Here is an 18,889-nt window from a genome sequence, read left to right as displayed (position 1 = left end):
TGTGAAACAATTGATGTCCTTTTCCGGGCACAATTTTTCCCATGACATCCGAGCTTGATTAGAAAAATAAGAAGAAATAACTTTTTTTAGGGGAAGAAGAAGAAAGAACTGTGGGTGGCTGACGTGCATCAGAATGAAGTGGGCCGTTCTTGAAAGCCCATATAAAAGCAACGATACTCAAGCCCATACTCTTCTTCCGGTGCCACTCTCGGTTCGCTACGATCTGGATCTGCTTCCAAAAAAGAGAAGGGTCGCGCTCAGTCGTCGATCAGGGGCCGATCAATTTCCGACCACAAACCCTAGCCCCGCGAACCGAGGAGACGATGCCGCCAGTAGGAGGAGGAGATGATTGCACGGAGCACGATTCCCCGCAGGCGAGCGGCCACCATGGCTGCCCCGAGGACGTTCCGTCTTCTTCGCCGACGCTCCCCGTCATTGCTTCTGTAGCTCCCGAGGTTCTCTTCCTCCCCATATATATTCTTCCTTCTTCCAATCAAATTCTAGGCATAAACAAACTTCTCTTGCGTTTGTAGAAGAAGAAGAAGAAGAAGAAACAGAAGCGCAATGGCGAGCAGCAGCCCGCGACAAGCCTCCCCGGCGACATCGTCATCGAAATCCTGTCGTTGGTGCGTTACAAGTCGCTCTGCCGTTTTAAGTGCGTGTCCAAGCAGTGGCTTGACCTTTGCTCCGGTCTCGACACCCACAAGAGGTCGCCGCAGACCCTATCCGGCCTCTACTTCTTGGACGAGGAACGCCAAGGCCTCAGTTTCCATGATCTGACCAGGGGTGGCCCCCGTCTGGTCGATCCCGATCTCTCTTTCTTGCGCCGGAGCTACGAAAGCTTAGAGGTCACACAATGGTCTAGCAGCCTTCTCCTTTGCATGTGCTGGAAGAACTCGTACTCACCGCGGGGTGAATGTGATTATGTCGTGTGCAATCCGGGACCGAGAAGTGGACTCTGTTGCCTCCCATAGAATGCATGGACCAAGCGGACGTCGAACGCTATTTGGGTTTCGACGCAGTCAATCCCTCTAGCTTCGTGGTGGTTGCGCCCTTGACAGATATTTATGAACTAATCGGAAAAGTAGCGATCTACTCATCGGGAACAGAACGATGGACTTACGTGGAAAGTGGGTGGGCTTCCGATACTACTGTGGGTGATCAAGATGCCATATTCTTGAATGGCATTATGCATTTGACTACCTGTGGTTCTTCAATAGTAACAGTGGACAAAGAGGGGAAGATTTGGAGAGAAATTAGAGTGCCACACTTCGACGCCATTGGGCTGTCTCAGGGATGCTTGCATGCTTGGCGTGTAGATGTTCTTAATGGTTGCCAATTCTCTCTTTGGGTTCTTCGGGATTATGGTAGCGAGAACTGGACTCTAAAGCACACTGTCAATGTTCTGGAATTATTTGGAAGTCATTGTCGCAAAGATCATGAGTCCTACATGGTGTTGGCCATTCATCCAAATTGTAATCTGATTTTCCTTACCGATGGGGAGATGACAGTCTCGTATGATACGGATAATCGGAAAGTGAATGTTATCAGCTCTTATGTAGATTTCGTGGGTTGTGCGCCTTATATTCCCTGTTTCACAAAATGGCCGTCCGATGGACGCTGAAAGTGACGGTAGCGCCATTGTAACAACCAGTTGTTGGATATGGGCCTAATTTTCTTGTTTTGTGGCACCAGCTTGGATGTGTAAAAACTCGTGTGTCACTGATGGAAGAGGTGATTCAGTTCGACATAACTTAATCTTTCTTGCTTGCTTTTGATGTTTTTTATTTCTTATTCTAGGAGAAAATAACTTAGTTTTATTGAGAGGTGTAGATTAGCATGATTCTCACAATGATATATTTGTACTAGTTTTGACTTTGGTAAGGTCACAGTTCTTTTTTTCGTTTTGGTTAAGCTCTCTCTGTGACCATATTTTCTTCTCGAATTCTGCCAGATGATTTTCTAATTTACTGAACTTCTTTCCACTGCCTAGCATTCTATATTTTTGAATCCAGTCCCTAATTTGCCAACTCTAATGGTTTTCAAGGATCTGAGTTGATTCTGTACTTCCGAGACTACAGCAAGTTAAAGTATATGCCTTCAATCTAGAAGAAAGAGGGTGTTGCATATGTAGCACCCTCACTGTTTGTACCTCTCGCATACATTGGACCCCTGTTCAAGAATTCATCCGATTAACCAGTTAACTTGCCGATTAATCCCTACTCATAGGGTCACCGAGTAGCCGATAAACTGATAAATCGTCCGATTAATTGATTAAATGGCCGATTAACTTGCCGATTAGCCTATTAATCCCCTACTCGCCAGCCAACCGAGCAGTTACCAGTTAACGATTTCCTCAACAATGCATTGGACTATTTGGAAGGATTTTAGCATGAGGTTTTTTTCTGTTAGAACGGATTGTATCAATATCAAGATGTTAACGATCTCAAGAGCTACTCAAGACATCAAGGATGCACACAACCAAATTATTACGAAAGAAAAAGAGCAATCAGCAAAATAGTTGCACTAAACTTCAACATCAACCATTAATTATAGCAACCCCATGTTAAAATTTAAGAGGATGGGAGAAGATCCTACAAGTTTCTCTTCAGTCAAACAGTTTAGTAATGAAAGATAACAGAGGATGATGATGGGAGAATTTGCCATAAGATTGATAACATCAAAATATACAGTATGGAAATATATTTCATAAAGAATCCAATAAAACTAACTTGGTGTTGTAGATGTTATTGTCGCCATCGAGCCATTGTTGTAGAGTCGCTGGTTTCTAACCGCAATGGATTTATGTTTTCTTTGGCTTCAACATTTGCTCGGTTCAACCCTGGTCTGGATAAATAGCTCAACTTCTATTGGCTGAGAATAGTTTTGTCAAGGAAAGATTCTGCAACATTAGAAAATTTGACTTGGGTAGAACTAAAATTTGGAACGGGAGAAGTATTTGGTAGCATACTTTACTTTCATGCACTTATCAGTCGGAGACACAAAATAGAACCACATTTCAGTTGATCATACCATTGTATAGATAAGTAGTTTCGGATGATCTAATGAAAGCAACGAGAATGGTTCAATTATATCAAATACTTTTTTTTTTGCGTGCATGATCAAACTTTATGAAGTTTGACTAACAAATTGTTTATGAGTGCTGAGTTGAAATTTTGAGCGGACCTCACGCATCAAATTATCTACCACACAAGAAAAAATGGAATTTTTTGAATTTTTTTACTATTTGTTTTGAATTTTTTTCTGAGCGGGAGCAGATGAGCCTGGGCACGGAGTTGGATTTCTCAAAGGGAGTGCTGAGTTTCTGCTCCCGAGCTCATCTGCAACCCCGCTTAGAAAACAATTCAAAATGAATAGTAAAAAAATAAACAAATTCCAAAAAAATTTGGGTGGTAGATAATTTGATGCGTGAGGTCCGGTCCAAATTTCAACTCATTTGGACATCCGAGCAGCTCTCGGCAGAAAAGACAAATTCAGGGTCTGTAAAAAAGTTTACTGTTTATGCACTGTTCTGCTCCGATTTGTCTTTTTTGGCGAGAGCTGCTCAGATGTCCAAATGAGTTGAAATTTTAAGCAGACCTCACGCATCAAATTATCTACCACACAAAAAATAATTGAATTTTTTTGAATTTTTTTACTATTTGTTTTGAATTTTTTTTAAACGGGAGCAGATGAGCCTGGGCATGGAGTTGGATTTCTCAAAGGACTAGAGGGAGTATTGCGAAATAGATGGAGTAACTAACGGCAAGCCTAACCACCCCACATAAATATCAGAAGGCTGCCGCCTTGCCTCATAAAATAGGTTATATCTGCAAAGATAACTTTGGGGGTACATGACCACTTGATCAATTCATTGACTTGCTTTAAGTGGATGGTTGTACGAGTCATGTAGACTAAAGTTGTTTTATCAGGCACTAATCATATTGACAGGTTCCATTATCATAATCATAATGTATTTAGTATTTATTATCAAGCCAAAAGAGGACAACTTAATCATAATGTATTTAGTACTTATATCATAAAAAATCGATAGAATCGAATGTATTATCCGTATCATACGAGACTGTCATCTCCCCATCGGTAATTTGGAATGGAAGAAGTGTTTGGTAGCATCATTTATTTTCAAGCATTTGTTAGACAGAGACACAAAATAGAACCACATTTCAGCAGATCATACTAGCGGTGGAATTCAAGTTGAGTCGCGCCAGCTTGGCTCGACTGATTAATAAGATAACAATTTAGCTCTGCTAGACTCATTAACATAACAAGCTCAGATTCGAATTCAGCTCGACTTGTGTAACTCGCGAGGTAGATCGTTAAAGACGTGAATAACAAAATATAAGTATTATGTATGCAATAAATCTAAAATATATTTATAGAAACTAGCTCAATAAAGAAACACTTGGTATACTACATAGAGGACATCTATGTTAAACTTGTTAAACAACTAGTGAGCTTAGCTTGTTAAACTTGTTTTGTTAACGAGCTCAGATTAAAACTCGACTTGACTCGTTAGTTGCCGAGTTCGAATCAAGTCGAGCCCAGCCACGAGCTAAGCTTGTGAGTTTCCGGTTATAATTCCAGCCCTAGATCTACCATGCATTTAATAGATAAGCAGTATGTGTTGTTGATGTAATGGAAGCAACGAGAACGGTTCAATTCTAGTATCAAATACAATTGTGTGTGTGCGTCCCTGAAGGTATGATAGGTACCGTGAAACCGATGGAGTGACTAATAGCAAGCCTAACCACTCCACATAAATATCACAAGGCTGCTGCCTTGCCTCATAAGATAGATTATATCTTTAAAGGTCACTTTGGGGGCACATGACCACTTGATCAGTTCACTAACTTGCTTTAAATGGATGGCTGTACGAGTCACGTAGACTAAAGTTGTTTTATCAGGCACTAATCATCTTGACAGGCTCCCATAAGCGCAATCATAACATGTTTATCATTTTTCATGATGCCAAAAGAGGGCAGCTTAAACAAAATTATCGAAACACGGTATTAATCCTGTAATCCTGTGCAAGTTGGGCAAGCAAGTTGCACTTTCCAAACAAACAGCAATAATGCAAACAGCTTCGGGTTCAGGCGTCACCATCTCAAAACCATCAGCCGCACAGGTCACTCACCATGTCCACCACACATGACCACACCACAACCAGATAGATATAATCACAGTTCTGAATCCATCCACCAGTGAGTTCATGTGTGCAAGAATAGAAAAAAGTCGGATCTTGGATGGATGTCTCACATGTCACATGGATCCCACAGCCACGGAGCCGGATCCCCTGACGTACGGCCACCTGACGTTGGGCCACTGACGCGTGGATCCGGGTCCACACGTCAGCGAGTGCGCCGTACGTCAGAGGGGCTGCGTCCCACAGCCACAGGAGCTGGTGGAGCTTCATGCGCATCTCACCAAAACCGCCAAGAGTTGTATAGAAAGCATATCACTCTAGCAGCTCCCACAGGATCCATCTGAGACATTCACCCAAGATCCGACGGCTGTCGTTGATTTTTTTTCCTATGTTTGCACACAAAGTGGTGCTTATATTGTAGTCTTCCCCAGTACAGTTCATGTCCAATCTGACATGCCTTTGCCGCCAACTTGATCATCCCTGCTAAGCCATTACTGGAAATTGATCAAAGTTTATGCATTAGAGAACAGCAATCATTGATATATGGGTCCACAAATGTTATGAAAGAAACACTAAAACAAATTGCATGAGTGATGCTGCTGATGGTCACCGAGCCAATTATCCAGGTGCTTGATCCAACCATAAGCACAGTGGAGCGCAGCAATAAGTACAGAATTCTTTTGTTAATTCACAACTTTGTACACATACTCTGCATAGACAAAGTGTCTTCTTTTCATATATAATAACATGCATAGTGACAAGGAGACACTGAACCCTACATCAGGAAACAGCCTAGTAATCTATTGGCAAAGCGGTAATCATACAAGAAGGCAGGAAGGGAGCAGGCAGGTGAGGCAGGCAGATAGCACATTCTACATTAATCTACAACAAACTGATGTAGGATCTGCGTCACCATCCAGCAAACCCTTGACCCAAACAAAGCACAATGATTGAGCCTCCAACCAAACATGTTTTTTGGGTGGGCAAGAGGACAATGCGGAGCGACGGTGATGCACTAGCCTTCATTTCTTGATTCCCACTAACCATTTACAACACTGCTACCAGGAAGATATTTCTGAGGCATCCAAAGGACATGTTTTGTCTTGTGTCATGTGCTCATTTGCTGACCATAGATTCACTTTGAGATCCTGCATCATAGACGAAGCTTTCTGTAGTTCTCCATCACCACTTATCTTGGGAAATTGGTCACACGTCCACAGCGCTGTCGAATGACATGAAGAAGCTGGTAACTGTGAGGTACGGGGCACTATGAAGACCAGTTTGGCCAGCAAGTTTGGCATTCAGGCTGGCCGTCCACAATACATTCAATACCCACTGCAGTGATCATCTTCAAGCTTCAGCTTTCAGTAGGTAACTAACTGGATACAATGGATGCCTATTGGATGGCAGTCATTCTTAAGCTTTTGATTTATGGAGATATAAACTGAGTCTTCAGTTGAAACAGCCCATCAGTGTTTTCCTTACTCTATCAACAACACGGTTCCTATTAGTTAGGCTGTTTGACAAGGGAAATTCTTTGCTGTCATCCAGGAGGAATCGGTAGACCTCCCATTGGCGCTCCGACGCTGCCTGTCTCCCGATTTCTGCCTGAAATGAGAAAGGGAAAAAGTAAACACTAACTCCATTGTTGACTTATTTCACACTTTTTTAATTAGGATGCAACTCTTACAGAGAAAATGCAGATTCCAAGCGCTTTCAGAGCCAAAGTAGCATCATAGAAGACCCGTGGCCGGCCCTTCCCGGCTAGTTCAACAGGGTTGGCAACAAGGAGTTCTGTGTCAGGTCCACGGTTGACGATCATCACCCTAAGAGGATGCAGCATTTCAGACCTCATGCGAGACCGCAGAGCATCCTGTTTCTCAGGATCAATAACCTTCTTGCCATCTGCTTGCTTGATAAAAAGATCGACCTCGCGAAAACCTTTCTTGTCTGACCAGAATCTCCCATAAGTGACCTAGAATAGAGTAGTTAGAGCACACTGATGAAATCTCCTTTTTGCAAGCTGTAAATTTTGTATTCATTGAAGACGATACAGTGGGTAAACAGACTCAGAGTAAAAGAGAGGAGAATAATTTTTATCATCGTAACAGCAAAGGAGGATTAAAATGCCTTGCTGTAAAACAGAACTAAAATTGACTATTTGATTGTCAGTGTCTTCAGATATTCAGATAGTCTATATACAGTCCTCCAGGTACTATTTTTCTCACAAAACCTGAATTTTGCATGCGGTTGTATTGTTGAGAACTAAGAGGCCGTAATAAATCATAAGCAATGTACAACAAATGCATACATATCTTGAAGTACCTTAATGTTGCAGTCCTTGAGTGTTCTCAACATGTCATAAAGGAGACCTTTCTGATCAACACAAAGAATTTGGAGTAGTGTGTGTGCAGGACTCAGGGTATTGTCAAAGTTGATGGTGGCCTTCTGCACCTTTTTCATCTCTGCACAAAGAGGCCCTGAACTGCTCTCACATTCATCTAGTTCCAATCTGAACAGCTCCTCAGAGATTGTTGGTGGAAGAGAAGAGAATCCTTGCTGGAACCCTTCCGCTGATAGGATTTCACAAGTTAGGGAAGGACCTAAGGTAGCAATCAGCATCGAGCAAATCTCTTCTTGCCTCTCCTTCGTATGCAACAGTTCCCTTCAGATAGAAATATGAACTGTCATATATGTAGTAGAATTATTATACCATGCAACCAACCGAAACCATTTGTAATACGCAGCAATTGACATTATAGCAGCAGGCACAGTGTCAAGGGTGAAGTTAATGCTTCAGGTACATGCACAAAACACCTGAACTCCAAGATTGCGACTAGCGAGACTTACATGCCATCAGTGATAAAGAAGAGGTTCACAACTCTCCCGTCAGGCGTGGTCGACACCTTCACTCTCTGGATTATAAACTCTAGCTCCGACAGTATATGCGTCACATCTGTGAATAAATAGTACAATTATAGCAAAAAAAAACTGGATGCACAGACAATTAGAGCACGAAGCAGGGCAAGAAGTCCTCACCATGCAACAGCCCCCTACGGTCGGTTGAGAAGAGCTTGAGGAGGTAGAACTGCGGGGGCCCAGGCTCGGTGATCTCAGGGTAGAAAGGGATGGCGTATGACGAAGGGCACATCGCCATGAGCCGGTTCTTGAGGCTCCCCCACCGGACGTTGATGGATGGCGAGCGTGGCACCACCCAGAAAATCACGTAGCACCACTGCCCGTCCGTCGACACGTCTGCTAAATCCGACAAACACACGAGATTTAGACGACAATGATGACAAGAGACCAAACGACATGTACTACAGAATTATCCAGCTGCAGACGAAACAGGGTGCTGTAGAACTGAGCAGGTTGCAACGTCTTCGTCAGTTTTTTATTATTTATATGCTTATTATGATTGAAGCGCTGCTAATGATTGACGGCGTGCACACAGTAAGATTAACATGGAAAATCAGGCGACATCACTTGCGATCAACACTTTAACAGCGAGCAGAACATAACTCGTTGAGGTGCCAAGGATTGACAGTGATCATACAGCAGCGGCATGGGCAGGAAAGTCAGAGGAGGTGGCAAGTAGGCCTGAGAAAAGAAAGCCTAGCTTTCCCATAGACTGAATAAGAGATAACCATGATATCTGAACAAACCACACGCCAGTGAGCTGCCTGTACAGCTAATCCTGGGAAATCGACGAACACGAAGCGGCCAAACATCCCAACACTTTCTCTTGTCGGGAGGGAGGAAAGCCGTCTTCGTCGAGAGAAAAATCCAAACAGCTAATCCTCGCCAACCACGCCAACCACAAAGGGGAAAAGGGAAAAAACTGAAAATTAAAATAAAATTACGCGCAGCATCGTCCCCAATCCCGCATGATGATGATGATGATGATGATGATGGTAAGAGTCCAGCCGAGGCATGCAATTCGCGCTCGCAATCGAACTAGGCGACTGGATTTCTCGCTGTGGATTTGGGGACATGGTGGGTAAGGTAACAAGTGAATTGGGGAGATGAAGGACGTGGAGGGCTCACCGCCGCGGGTGATGCGGAGGCCGAACTCGAGGATGGTGCGGCAGAGGTCGCAGCCGAGGCCGGCCTGGTCGGGGCAGTTGACGGTGACGACGTTGTCCTCCCCGTCCCCCGCCGCCAGCTCCATCACCACCGCGTCCTCCACCCCCGGCCCGCCGCCGCGGCCCCCCAGCACCGTCCTCCCGCCTCGCCCGCCGCCGCCGCCGCCGCGGCCCGAGGATCTCCCCGCCATCGGCATCGCCCGCCCGCCTGGGATCCCGGCCCGGATCCTCTCTCCTCGGCTCGTTTGGTTTCGTGGCTGGGTCGGGTTGGAACTGTGGAGTATCGTGTGGTGTTTTTTTCTGTTGTTGTTGCTGCACGATGGATGGGGTGGTGCGTGGGGCGGGGAGATATCGCCGGGCTGCCTGCTGGGGTGGGGCCCGCGGCTGAGTCAGCGCTGGGAGGGACGGAGCCGGATCCCCTGACGTACGGCCACCTGACGTTGGGTCACTGACGCGTGGGTTCGGGTCTACACGTCAACGAGTGCGCCGTACGTCAGAGGAGCTGCGTCCGCGAGGGACGCGTGCGGCTGCAGGTGGCTGCTCCGCGAGGGCCGCCGAGCGGGCAAAGGAAGAGGGTCTTTTTTTTCCTGTAAGGCTGGTCATAGTGGGAAGTAACTTCATAGTGGGTAGTGTCATAGGTGTGGTAACATAGTTGCCTTCATTTATTATTTTGTAGACTCATTATGCATTGGAAACCGCTATGTGATGGTAACATATTATGTTACTCTATTTGCCTCTCTCCTCATTAACTACTTGCCATATCATCATTTTTGCTTATGTGGCATCTATGTTACTACCTATGTTACTCCCACTATGACCAGCCTAAAAGGCTGAGATCTAATTTGTTTTTGGAAACACCGATCACACACACGCACGCACGCACCCACGCGCTCTCATACACTAAATACATGAGCATTTTTAGATATTTTATAATAGAGACTACTACATGCGGAGCAAAATGAGTGAATCCACGCTCTAAGATATGTCTATATGCATCCGTATGTATTTCCTGTTGAGAACTGTAAAAAGGCTCATGCTCCACCTCCACCCCCTTGCCCCGCGACGGCGCCGGTGGAGGCGGCCCCCCCGGCCGTCCACGTCGACCTGGCAGCTGCCGCCTGGTTCATGTCGCTGCCTCCTCCGCCGCCGGGCTTGCCGGCCGCTGCTCTTGCGAGGGCCTTCCCCCTGTCGCTGCCTTCGACTGGCTCCCTGCCAGATCTGGATTCGCCGCCGCCCCGCGACTCCGATGCTCGCGTGTCCATCGGATCTGTGTTCGTGCCCGAGTCGCCCATGGGCGCTGGCCTGGTTGCGGTCGCTCCCCCGGCTGGTTCTTTGCTGGTGACGCGCGCTCCGAGCATTGACTGCGGGGTGGATGCTCGCCTTAACTCCTCCGCGTCGGTGAGGCGCTCCGGCTCACCTCCTGCCGCGCCTTCAAGGCCGGCGACAGGCGCGGGGCGCGAGGCGGACAAGACCGGCGCCTGGCAGCTCGTCAAATTGCGGCGAGGCCCGCGCCGTCCGGCTTTGGATGCCCACGCATTCACGCCACCCCCTCTCCCGCTGTGGCTTAAAGGCCGGTGCTACCGCTGCCTTGCTCCTGGGCATAGAGCTTCGGTGTGCCGCGACCCAATCCGCTGCCTCCGGAACGGCCATCGCGCCCGTGGATGCAAGAATAAGTGGCACCCTCTGAGCTCGCTGTCGTGCCTCACTTTCATCCCGCCACCGCCGCTGCCTCGCCCTGCCCCAACTGCGTCTCAAGCCCCGGCGCCCAAGTTCGGCCCTGGTCGGGGTTGGCCTCTCCCCCAACCTTCGACGCCACCGCTGCTGCTCGACCCCACCATGCCGCTGCGTCTGGGAGATGCGGCCCTCAGGCTGGACGAAGACTTTGTGGTCGTCCCCGCCACGCCGGAGATGCTGGCGGAATCGGCTCTGCTCACCTCCAACGCTGCAGTCGCCTGGTTCGAGGGTGCTCGTGAAGATGTTCCCTGCCGCACCATCGCCGCTGCGTTCGCCTCCACCTTTGGGTTGCGGCAGGAGGACGTGAGCGTCGTCCGGCACTACCCCGAGCAATACCTGGTGAAGTTCATGTACCAGCACAACTGTGCCGACGCCGTCGACCGCGACGAATTCCTCGTCGGCAACTCTAGGCTCTTCGTCCACGGGTGGCGGCTCGAGGCTCACGCTGACAACGAAGACATGATGTTCCATGTATGCCTCTGCATCGAAGGGATCCCGGTGCATGGGTGGAACAACTACATCGCCTCGTTCGTCATCGGCCGTGGTTGCTCTCTCGACTACATCGAGCAGCGGTCCGTGCGCAGGGACGACACGCGCGACCTCTCTCTCTCTCTCTCTCTGGGCGTGGACATCGAACCCCAACCTCACCCCCAAGGTGAAGTGGCTCACATTGCCAGCCCGCGGCCAGCGCCGCCGTGGCCGTCGTGGGCTGCGGCACCGGGTGCTGCTGCACCTGGACCTGCTCGAGGACCACTCCAAGGCCCATGACGACGACAACAACCCGTCGGCGGCAGAGATCCATGAGTTCACCTGGTTCCGCCGCATGGTGGACGGCACGGGTGGGCGTGGCGAGCGCCGTGTGGCCCAGGGAGGAGAGGTGCGGAGGCCGCCGCGTCGCGACGATGAAGAAGACCGGGACGGCAGGCGTGGGCAAGGTGAACCCCGCACGCAGGAGGGATGGCGTGACCGCATCCGTCGCTCCCTCTCCAGAGGACCTCGTGATCGCCAGCGGCAGGACGGGCAGGACCGCAACCGTGATCGCTCTGGTGGGCGGCGTAGGGATGCTGGTCTCTCGCAGGTGGACCTCGCGTCTCCGCCTAATCTGGCTCCTGTTGTGGCTGCCCAGCCACTCCTACTGGGCTCCGGGTCCGCAAGTGACGAAGGGGCACAGGCCCTGGAGCTGCTTCAGGTGCGTGGGCGCAGCCCGGTGCGGCAGGGCTCGCCGCGGGCTGCACGCAGGCGCTCCCTGGAGGCGCTAACGCCGCCGGCCTGCCCCCTCTGTCTCCCACGTCGGTGCTGCCGCACCAACCAAGCTCCAAGAGGGACGGGCCAAGGTCTTCGACCATCTCCGAGGCGGCTCCAGATCCCGCTCTGCTCCAACTCTGCTCGCCCTCGACGCTTCTTCCTCCCCTGTCTCCGGCCAGGCCACCAGGCTTTGAGTCATCTCCCACCCCCGCCTCTGGTCTCCAGTGGGCCTGTGAGGCGCACCCCCTCCCCGGTGCGGCGACGTAGGGCTGATGCGGACATCCTGCCGGCCGGGGTTGGCCTCGCTGTTCTCTTCGATGAGAGGTCGCCGCCGATATTGCCATCCCCTGCTTCCACGCCTCCGTGTCCACCTGTTGCACGCCGCAAGACGATGGCTGGAGTTACCATCTCCAGGAATGGTGCAGGCCTCTCCCTGCATAGGACATGTGCGAAGCCAAAGGCCTCTGGACGAGTCAAGGATGCGCCGGCATCAAAGGCGGCTGAGCTCCTGGTGTGCCGTAGCCTGGGCATAGTCAAGAACGGCGAGGACGTCACCGCGGCGGCTCTAGATGCCTTTACAGAACGGTTCAAGGACCAGCTGCCTCAGGAAGTGATCAACTCCATGCGTGAGCTTTTCAAGCTCGACGACGGGCAAGCTGCAGGTGTGGAAGACGCCCTCATCTAGCACGGAGGTGTCGGTGTCATGGACATGGAAGGGCCAGACAGCGGTGCTGCAGCGCTGCTGGCAGCAATTTGAGCCAGTTGCTGATCCCTGGGGCTACCTGTTTTCAATGTTAGATCAAGTTCATGCTGCTGAAGTGTTGTGCAAGATCGTCACCCTGTGTGTTGCACTACGTGGTTTTATTTCTAGCTTCTAGAGATGTGCTAAGTTGGGTTCAGAGCCTGTTCTACCCAGTTTAATTCTGTTGTTGGGCGTCTGTGTTACCTGTGGCGTTGACTGTAGCAGCTGGCCATGTCTTAGTTGGCCATGCCTCTATGTGTACCACAAGTTGTCATGTTAGAACAATCTATCAATGTGTTGTGTTGGAATGTCCGAGGTCTAAACTGCCCGGATAGACGGGCCACTGTCAACGCTACCATCGCCTCTTCTTCCTGCCATATCGCGTGCCTCCAAGAGACGAAAATCGACAGCGTCGATGTTTTTGTGGCCTCTTTCCTGGGGGAAACAGACTGCACAATTTTGCACAAAGGCCAGCCGATGGCACAAGGGGAGGTATGCTCCTGCTTTGGGATGACCAGACGGTGGATTTGGTTGACATCAACATCGCCACCTTTTGCTTATCCGCGATGGTCCGAATCCGTGACTCCGACGTACAATACAAGCTCACCACCATCTACAGTCCCACCGACTCCTCTCGCAAGGATGCTTTTGCAGAGCTCATTGGCCAAAAACTACCTGCCGGGATCGCTTGGCTCGTGGCAGGCGATTTCAACCAAATATATCGTGCGCGTGACAAGAACAATAGGAACATTAATCGGAGTCGAATTAACCGTTTCCGGGCGGCACTCCAGAGTTGTGAGGTAAAAGAAATCCATTTACAAAATAGAAGGTTCACTTGGAGCAACGAGAGGGAAAACCCGACCTTGTGCAAGCTTGATTCGTTCTTCTGTAACGCCGAGTGGGACACCACCTTCGGCACCCACGTGCTCCACGCCCTATCTTCTTCCCTCTCCGACCACTGTCCGCTTCTCCCTCGCCGATGACAAGGGGCCAAGGAGGCCTCGGACTTTCAAGTTCGAAAACTTCCGGGTTTCCATGTCTGGATTCATGGAAGTGGTTAGCAAGGCTTGGGACGAGCATGTCCCGCACTCCGAGCCATTTCAATTTTTTTTTCACAAACTCAAGAAGGTGGGGCGGCGCCTCTCTGAGTGGAGCTTTTCTCTAAAGCAAAGGTCCATCTTCATGCTGCCCTCTTGGTGATCCTGCATCTTGACATCGCGCAGGAAAACCGGCAACTATCTCACGACGAGTTGGACCTTAGGGCGAGGCTTAAGAGGAGGGTAATAAGCTTGGCTGTGCTTGAGAGGGCTCGAAAGAAGCAATGCGCGCGTATCGTGAACCTCAAGGAAGGGGATGCCAACACCAAGTATTTCCATCGCCGGGTCAATGCAAGGAGGAGAAAGAACCGTATCCATAGGCTAAAGCATGGCCAGGGATGGGTCACTGACCATGAAGCTAAAGAGAAGTTAATACATGATCACTTCTGCGAGGTCATGAAGAAAGGTTCCTCAAGCGCAAAAGATTTTAACTGGGAGGAGCTTCATCTGGAGTCTCATGAGTTGGACTTGCACGAGCTCGAGTCTCCCATCACCGAGGCGGAGGTGCGAGAAGCAATAAACAACATGCCAACTGATAAGGCGCCGGGGCCAGACGGCTTCACGGGTATATTCTTCAAGAAGTGTTGGGAAATAATTAAGCATGACGTGATAAAGGCGTTTCACCAATTTGACTCCCTCCACACGTCCAATCTCCACTGGCTCAACTCTGCAAACATTGTGCTCTTGCCCAAGAAAGAAGGGGCTGAGGGGATCACTGACTTTAGGCCTATTAGCCTTATTCATGCTTTTGCCAAAATCCTCGCGAAAGTGCTTGCCATCCGCCTTGCCCCGCACATGAACAAACTTGTCTCCAACGTCCAAAGCGCATTTATCAAGACTAGAAGTATCCATGATAACTTCATGTGCGTTCACAACCTTGCCCGCCGGCTTCATAAATGCAAGACACCGTCTCTTCTTTTCAAGCTTGACATCCACAAGGCTTTTGATTCGGTCAAATGGGAGTACATCCTTGATCTTCTACGCCGGCGAGGTTTCCTTTGCAAGTTTCGTAATTGGATCACGACGCTGCTTTGCACTTCTTCATCGAGGATACTCTTAAACGGTGTGGCCGGCCCACCCATTAAGCATGGCCAAGGTTTCCGGCAGGGAGATCCGCTCTTGCCGCTTCTGTTCGTCATTGCCATTGACCCGCTCCAACAACTTCTCGACTTGGAAACACGAAAGAAATTGCTCCACAAGGTTCGGGGAATAGGCATCATGGTGCGGACCTCCCTTTATGCTGATGATGCGGCGGTGTTCATGGCCCCTATCAAGAATGACATTGACAATTTCTCGGCGATCTTACGTGGTTTCGGGGAGGTCACCGGCCTTTGCACCAACTTTCACAAGAGCTCCGTTGTGCCCATTCGGTGCAATAATGTTATCTTGGGAAACATTCTTCAGAGTTTGCCGGCAACTAGAGCGTCGTTCCCTCTAAGATACTTGGGCCTCCCCCTATCCGTTGGGCAGCTAAAGAAGGCGAACTTCCAATTTCTCGAGGACAAGATTGCGAGCAAGTTGGTTACTTATGAAGGGCAAAACATAACGACCATTGGGCATACAACACTAGTAAAATCTGTCATTACCTCCCTCACGGTCTACTTCATCACTTTGCTAGTTGTCCCACGGAGCATCTTGCAAAATGTGAACAAGTTGGCATGAGCTTTCCTTTGGTCCGGATCGGATAAGACCACAGGTGCAAAGTGCAAGGTAAATTTGAAGGATGTTTGCCGCCCGCAGGAATATGGTGGCCTTGGTGTTCTCAACACCGATAAGTTTGCTTGTGCCTTACGCCTGAGATGGCCATGGTTTGAATGGACGGAGTCAAACAAGATGTGGGTCGGTTTGGGCAACCCATGTGATGAGGAAGACATTTATTTCTTCTATGCCTCAACTACCATTACCGTGGGGAATGGGGCCAAAACACCATTCTGGGATTCCCCCTGGCTACATGGAGCCAAGCCAAAGGATGTCGCTCCACTAATCTTTGAGGCTTCCATGAGAAAAAATTGGAAGGTGCGGGAGGTTCTAGAAAACAACGCATGGATCCTCAAGATCAACCCCTCCACGGCCATCTCCATCGAGCATATCCGGCAATTCTTCACGCTTTGGTCGCTCGTGCATAATTTCCACCTCGATGAGCTTTCAGAGGATTCTATTATATGGAAGCACACGGCCGATGGGCTCTACACCGCGGCCTCCGCATATAGGGCATAGTTTCTTGGTTTGGTCCTCTCTCCAATGGAGAGCATGATTTGGAAGGTTTGGGCGCCGCCAAAGGCAAAGTTCTTTGCTTGGTTGGCTATCCAAGATAGACTCTGGACAGCCGACAGGCTTGCCAAGCGGGGATGGCCAAATTGTGGTCTTTGCCCTCTTTGCAAAAGGGAGCAAGAGAGTGGGCCACATCTCTTCTTCAAGTGTCGCTATTCCATACGGCTTTGGAAGATGGTCACTGAGAAATTCCGCCTAGAACAATTGGACACCTCCTTGTGGCATCTGGATGGTTCCGTCAAGAATTGGTGGACAAATCGAACCGGCGCAAAAGTACCCAACAGAAAAGCGATGGCCTCGCTAACCATGCTCGTGTCATGGACCATATGGAACGAAAGAAATGCTCGGGTTTTCCGGCACAAGAGCGCACCACCGCCAGTCTTGCTCACTACGATCACTAACGAGGCAAATCTTTGGGTCACCGCCAGAGCAAAGAAACTAGGGTCTATTATTGTGTGTGAGTAATCTTTCATGCCGTGTAAGAGTGACTGTTGTAACAAACTCTCCTCTCTGCTTAATTAATATATGAGGCAAACCTTTTGCCTCGGTTTCGAAAAAAGGCCCATATTAGAACTCGGGGGAACCCTAGTCCCGCCGGCCCTCCCCTCCAGCACCTTTCCCTTGTCGCCGTCGAGGGTCTCTGCCTGGCGAAGCCTGGACAGTGCCACCGGCGGCGGGGCCTTCCATGGGCGCGGCTCCTCTCCCTCCCTAGTCGCAGCGCAACTTCGATCTGGCATCGATGGCGCTACTTGGTGACGGGTGTGGTGGGGTGCTTCACGCGGTGGTGTGTCCAGACTTGCAGTGATGGCTTGGGCTGTCGATCCCTCTGATTTGATATGGGTGGGTTGATGGAGCTCGGTCGTGTGCCTCATCGGCTGATGCGGCATGGGGCTCTACTCAGCAGGCTTCAGGGCATGGATGTTGGCAGGCAGGCGGCGGCGGGTTGGTCGAGGTGGTGTGGGGGACTACTGCCGTGAAAATAATGGTGGCTGTACTCATGCTCTTTTCGTATCATGGCAACGTCCTACATGTTCGGTCCTCCTCGATTTGGCCATCGACGTGTTCCGAAACTGCTGCCGAAGATCCTACCGAAGATATCTGGATCGGATAGAATTTGGTCCTGCACGCCATATCGGCCTACGAGGTTCCACGACGGTGTGGTGCAAAGCTCTATTGTTTGTTGAACCCATGGGACATGTCGGCTTCTCGATGTCTATGGTTTAGACAACTCTAGAGAAGGTCATTGTGGCTGAGATCAGAGGATCAGTTAGACAGACGGAGCCTTCGAGGCGATGGAGTCAGCCAAGTGTTTGGTAACTCTCAGGAGCAGCAGTGTCAAGTGTGAGCGGCAACACTGGAGGAATTCATTTTTGGTGGTGCTCCTTGGGTACCGACCCGTGACTTTCAGGATGAAAATCTAAGGTCTGGCCTTCATTGCTTGTGTTTAGCAATTGCCTCGCTAAAGGAGTTGTTTTGAGAGCTCAGACTTCTCCAAGGTGAAAACCTAAGATCTTGGATCGGGCAACGATGGTGCTTGTGCATTGTTTTCTTCTTGAAGGTGTCGCTTTTGGAGACCTTTTATGTTTTCCGTGTGTTGTATTTGTTCGTGGTTTGTGTGTGGCTGCTGGGATAAGTCGATCGCTGTGGCGGGACCTTTGTTTTTTTTTCTTTCTTTTCTGTTTTTTCTTTGGATGTGTACATCCTGAATGTCGTTGCAACGTATTGTAGGTGTAGAGGCTAGGTGTAATTGGTATCTGCACGATATTAATATATTTCCTTTTTCAAAAGAAATGGAAAACGGAGGGAGGAGTGCCTACTAAAGCGATTGATGGGAACATTGCAAAATAAAATTCTATATTAATGAGACACCAAAGCGTCAAACCTGGGTTTGATTTCTGCTAGGCCGGGAGTATGACTTCCCTCCTAACCACCCAACCACTGGTTGATTCTCAGGTGAGATGCAATTGTATTTTTGCTTCGGAGAGTATCGTACCATGCCAGCGTAAAACATGTTTTGTTCATAGTTAACTTTTGGCAAGAAAAATAGAAAAATCCAAAAATAACTGGATGGTTATATTTGTTGTGGTGTAACCATTGAATTGTGATGAATTTGCCCCCGCACAAAAAAGTGATGAAATTGGACTGTTTTTGTCGATGAAATAATGGTAAGACAATGTTGTGGTATGCTGGTGTAGAACAGGTAAATATCAGGTGCTCCGGAAGCACCTAGGTTGAGGTGCTCCCAGGCAGCTCCGTTGTTGGATCAAGATCATATGATCATGTGCGGAGTCCTTGGACCTATGTGTAATTAAGATATTCTTGGAGGGGCTTTTTGCAAAGGTCCAAGGCTCCTCATATGACCATTGGATCCCGATCAACGACCAAGCTCACACGGAGGGGGGGGGGCAGATATTTTCCCGTGTATAACATGATGCTTGCATTATATGAATTTATGTTATACTTTCCGATGATGTTTGTTCCATGGGAGATGGTGTTTCCATCGACTATAACTACGATGCGCATGTGGTGACTTCAACAATTTTGACATTAC

At 49.2% G+C, this 18,889-nt stretch overlaps 2 protein-coding genes across 3 annotated transcripts; one reads left to right on the top strand and one right to left on the bottom strand.

Moving 5' to 3' along the window:
* The first annotated feature begins 269 nt into the window (after positions 1 to 269).
* LOC123187251 (uncharacterized) lies at positions 270 to 1,821 on the top strand. The gene is made up of 2 exons (XM_044599064.1): positions 270 to 455; positions 534 to 1,821. Exons 1-2 carry the CDS (start codon positions 324 to 326, stop codon positions 972 to 974), a joined length of 573 nt encoding a protein of 190 aa, XP_044454999.1. The 5' UTR covers positions 270 to 323; the 3' UTR covers positions 975 to 1,821.
* A 3,925-nt stretch (positions 1,822 to 5,746) lies between these two features.
* Positions 5,747 to 9,564, bottom strand: LOC123187237 (ACT domain-containing protein ACR9). 2 transcript variants are annotated; one of them, XM_044599052.1, is made up of 6 exons: positions 9,212 to 9,564; positions 8,204 to 8,419; positions 8,015 to 8,120; positions 7,490 to 7,829; positions 6,855 to 7,139; positions 5,747 to 6,772 (listed from the first exon to the last, which is right to left on the bottom strand). In XM_044599052.1, exons 1-6 carry the CDS (start codon positions 9,444 to 9,446, stop codon positions 6,617 to 6,619), a joined length of 1,338 nt encoding a protein of 445 aa, XP_044454987.1. In that variant the 5' UTR covers positions 9,447 to 9,564; the 3' UTR covers positions 5,747 to 6,616. The 2 variants fall into 2 exon arrangements, with proteins under 2 accessions (XP_044454987.1, XP_044454979.1); XM_044599044.1 differs by having other exon boundaries at positions 8,204 to 8,422; positions 9,212 to 9,561.
* Between the last annotated feature and the right edge of the window lie 9,325 nt (positions 9,565 to 18,889).

The sequence above is a fragment of the Triticum aestivum genome, chromosome 1A, assembly GCF_018294505.1.
Source record: "Triticum aestivum cultivar Chinese Spring chromosome 1A, IWGSC CS RefSeq v2.1, whole genome shotgun sequence".
NCBI classification, from domain to species: Eukaryota; Viridiplantae; Streptophyta; class Magnoliopsida; order Poales; family Poaceae; genus Triticum; species Triticum aestivum.
The sequence above is the reverse complement of the archived record's forward strand: the minus strand, read 5'-3'. Positions and strand labels throughout refer to the sequence as shown.

Excerpts from the sequence above, each read along its gene's own strand:
- LOC123187251 (XM_044599064.1), top strand. The coding sequence starts at position 324 with ATGCCGCCAGTAGGAGGAGGAGATGATTGCACGGAGCACGATTCCCCG. Across the intron at positions 456-533 it reads TTGCTTCTGTAGCTCCCGAG|AAGAAGAAGAAGAAGAAGAA; the intron begins GTTCTCTTCCTC and ends TTGCGTTTGTAG.
- LOC123187237 (XM_044599044.1), bottom strand. The coding sequence starts at position 9,446 with ATGCCGATGGCGGGGAGATCCTCGGGCCGCGGCGGCGGCGGCGGCGGG. Across the intron at positions 8,423-9,211 it reads CCTCCGCATCACCCGCGGCG|CAGACGTGTCGACGGACGGG; the intron begins GTGAGCCCTCCA and ends TGTCGGATTTAG. Across the intron at positions 7,140-7,489 it reads TCAAGGACTGCAACATTAAG|GTCACTTATGGGAGATTCTG; the intron begins GTACTTCAAGAT and ends ACTCTATTCTAG.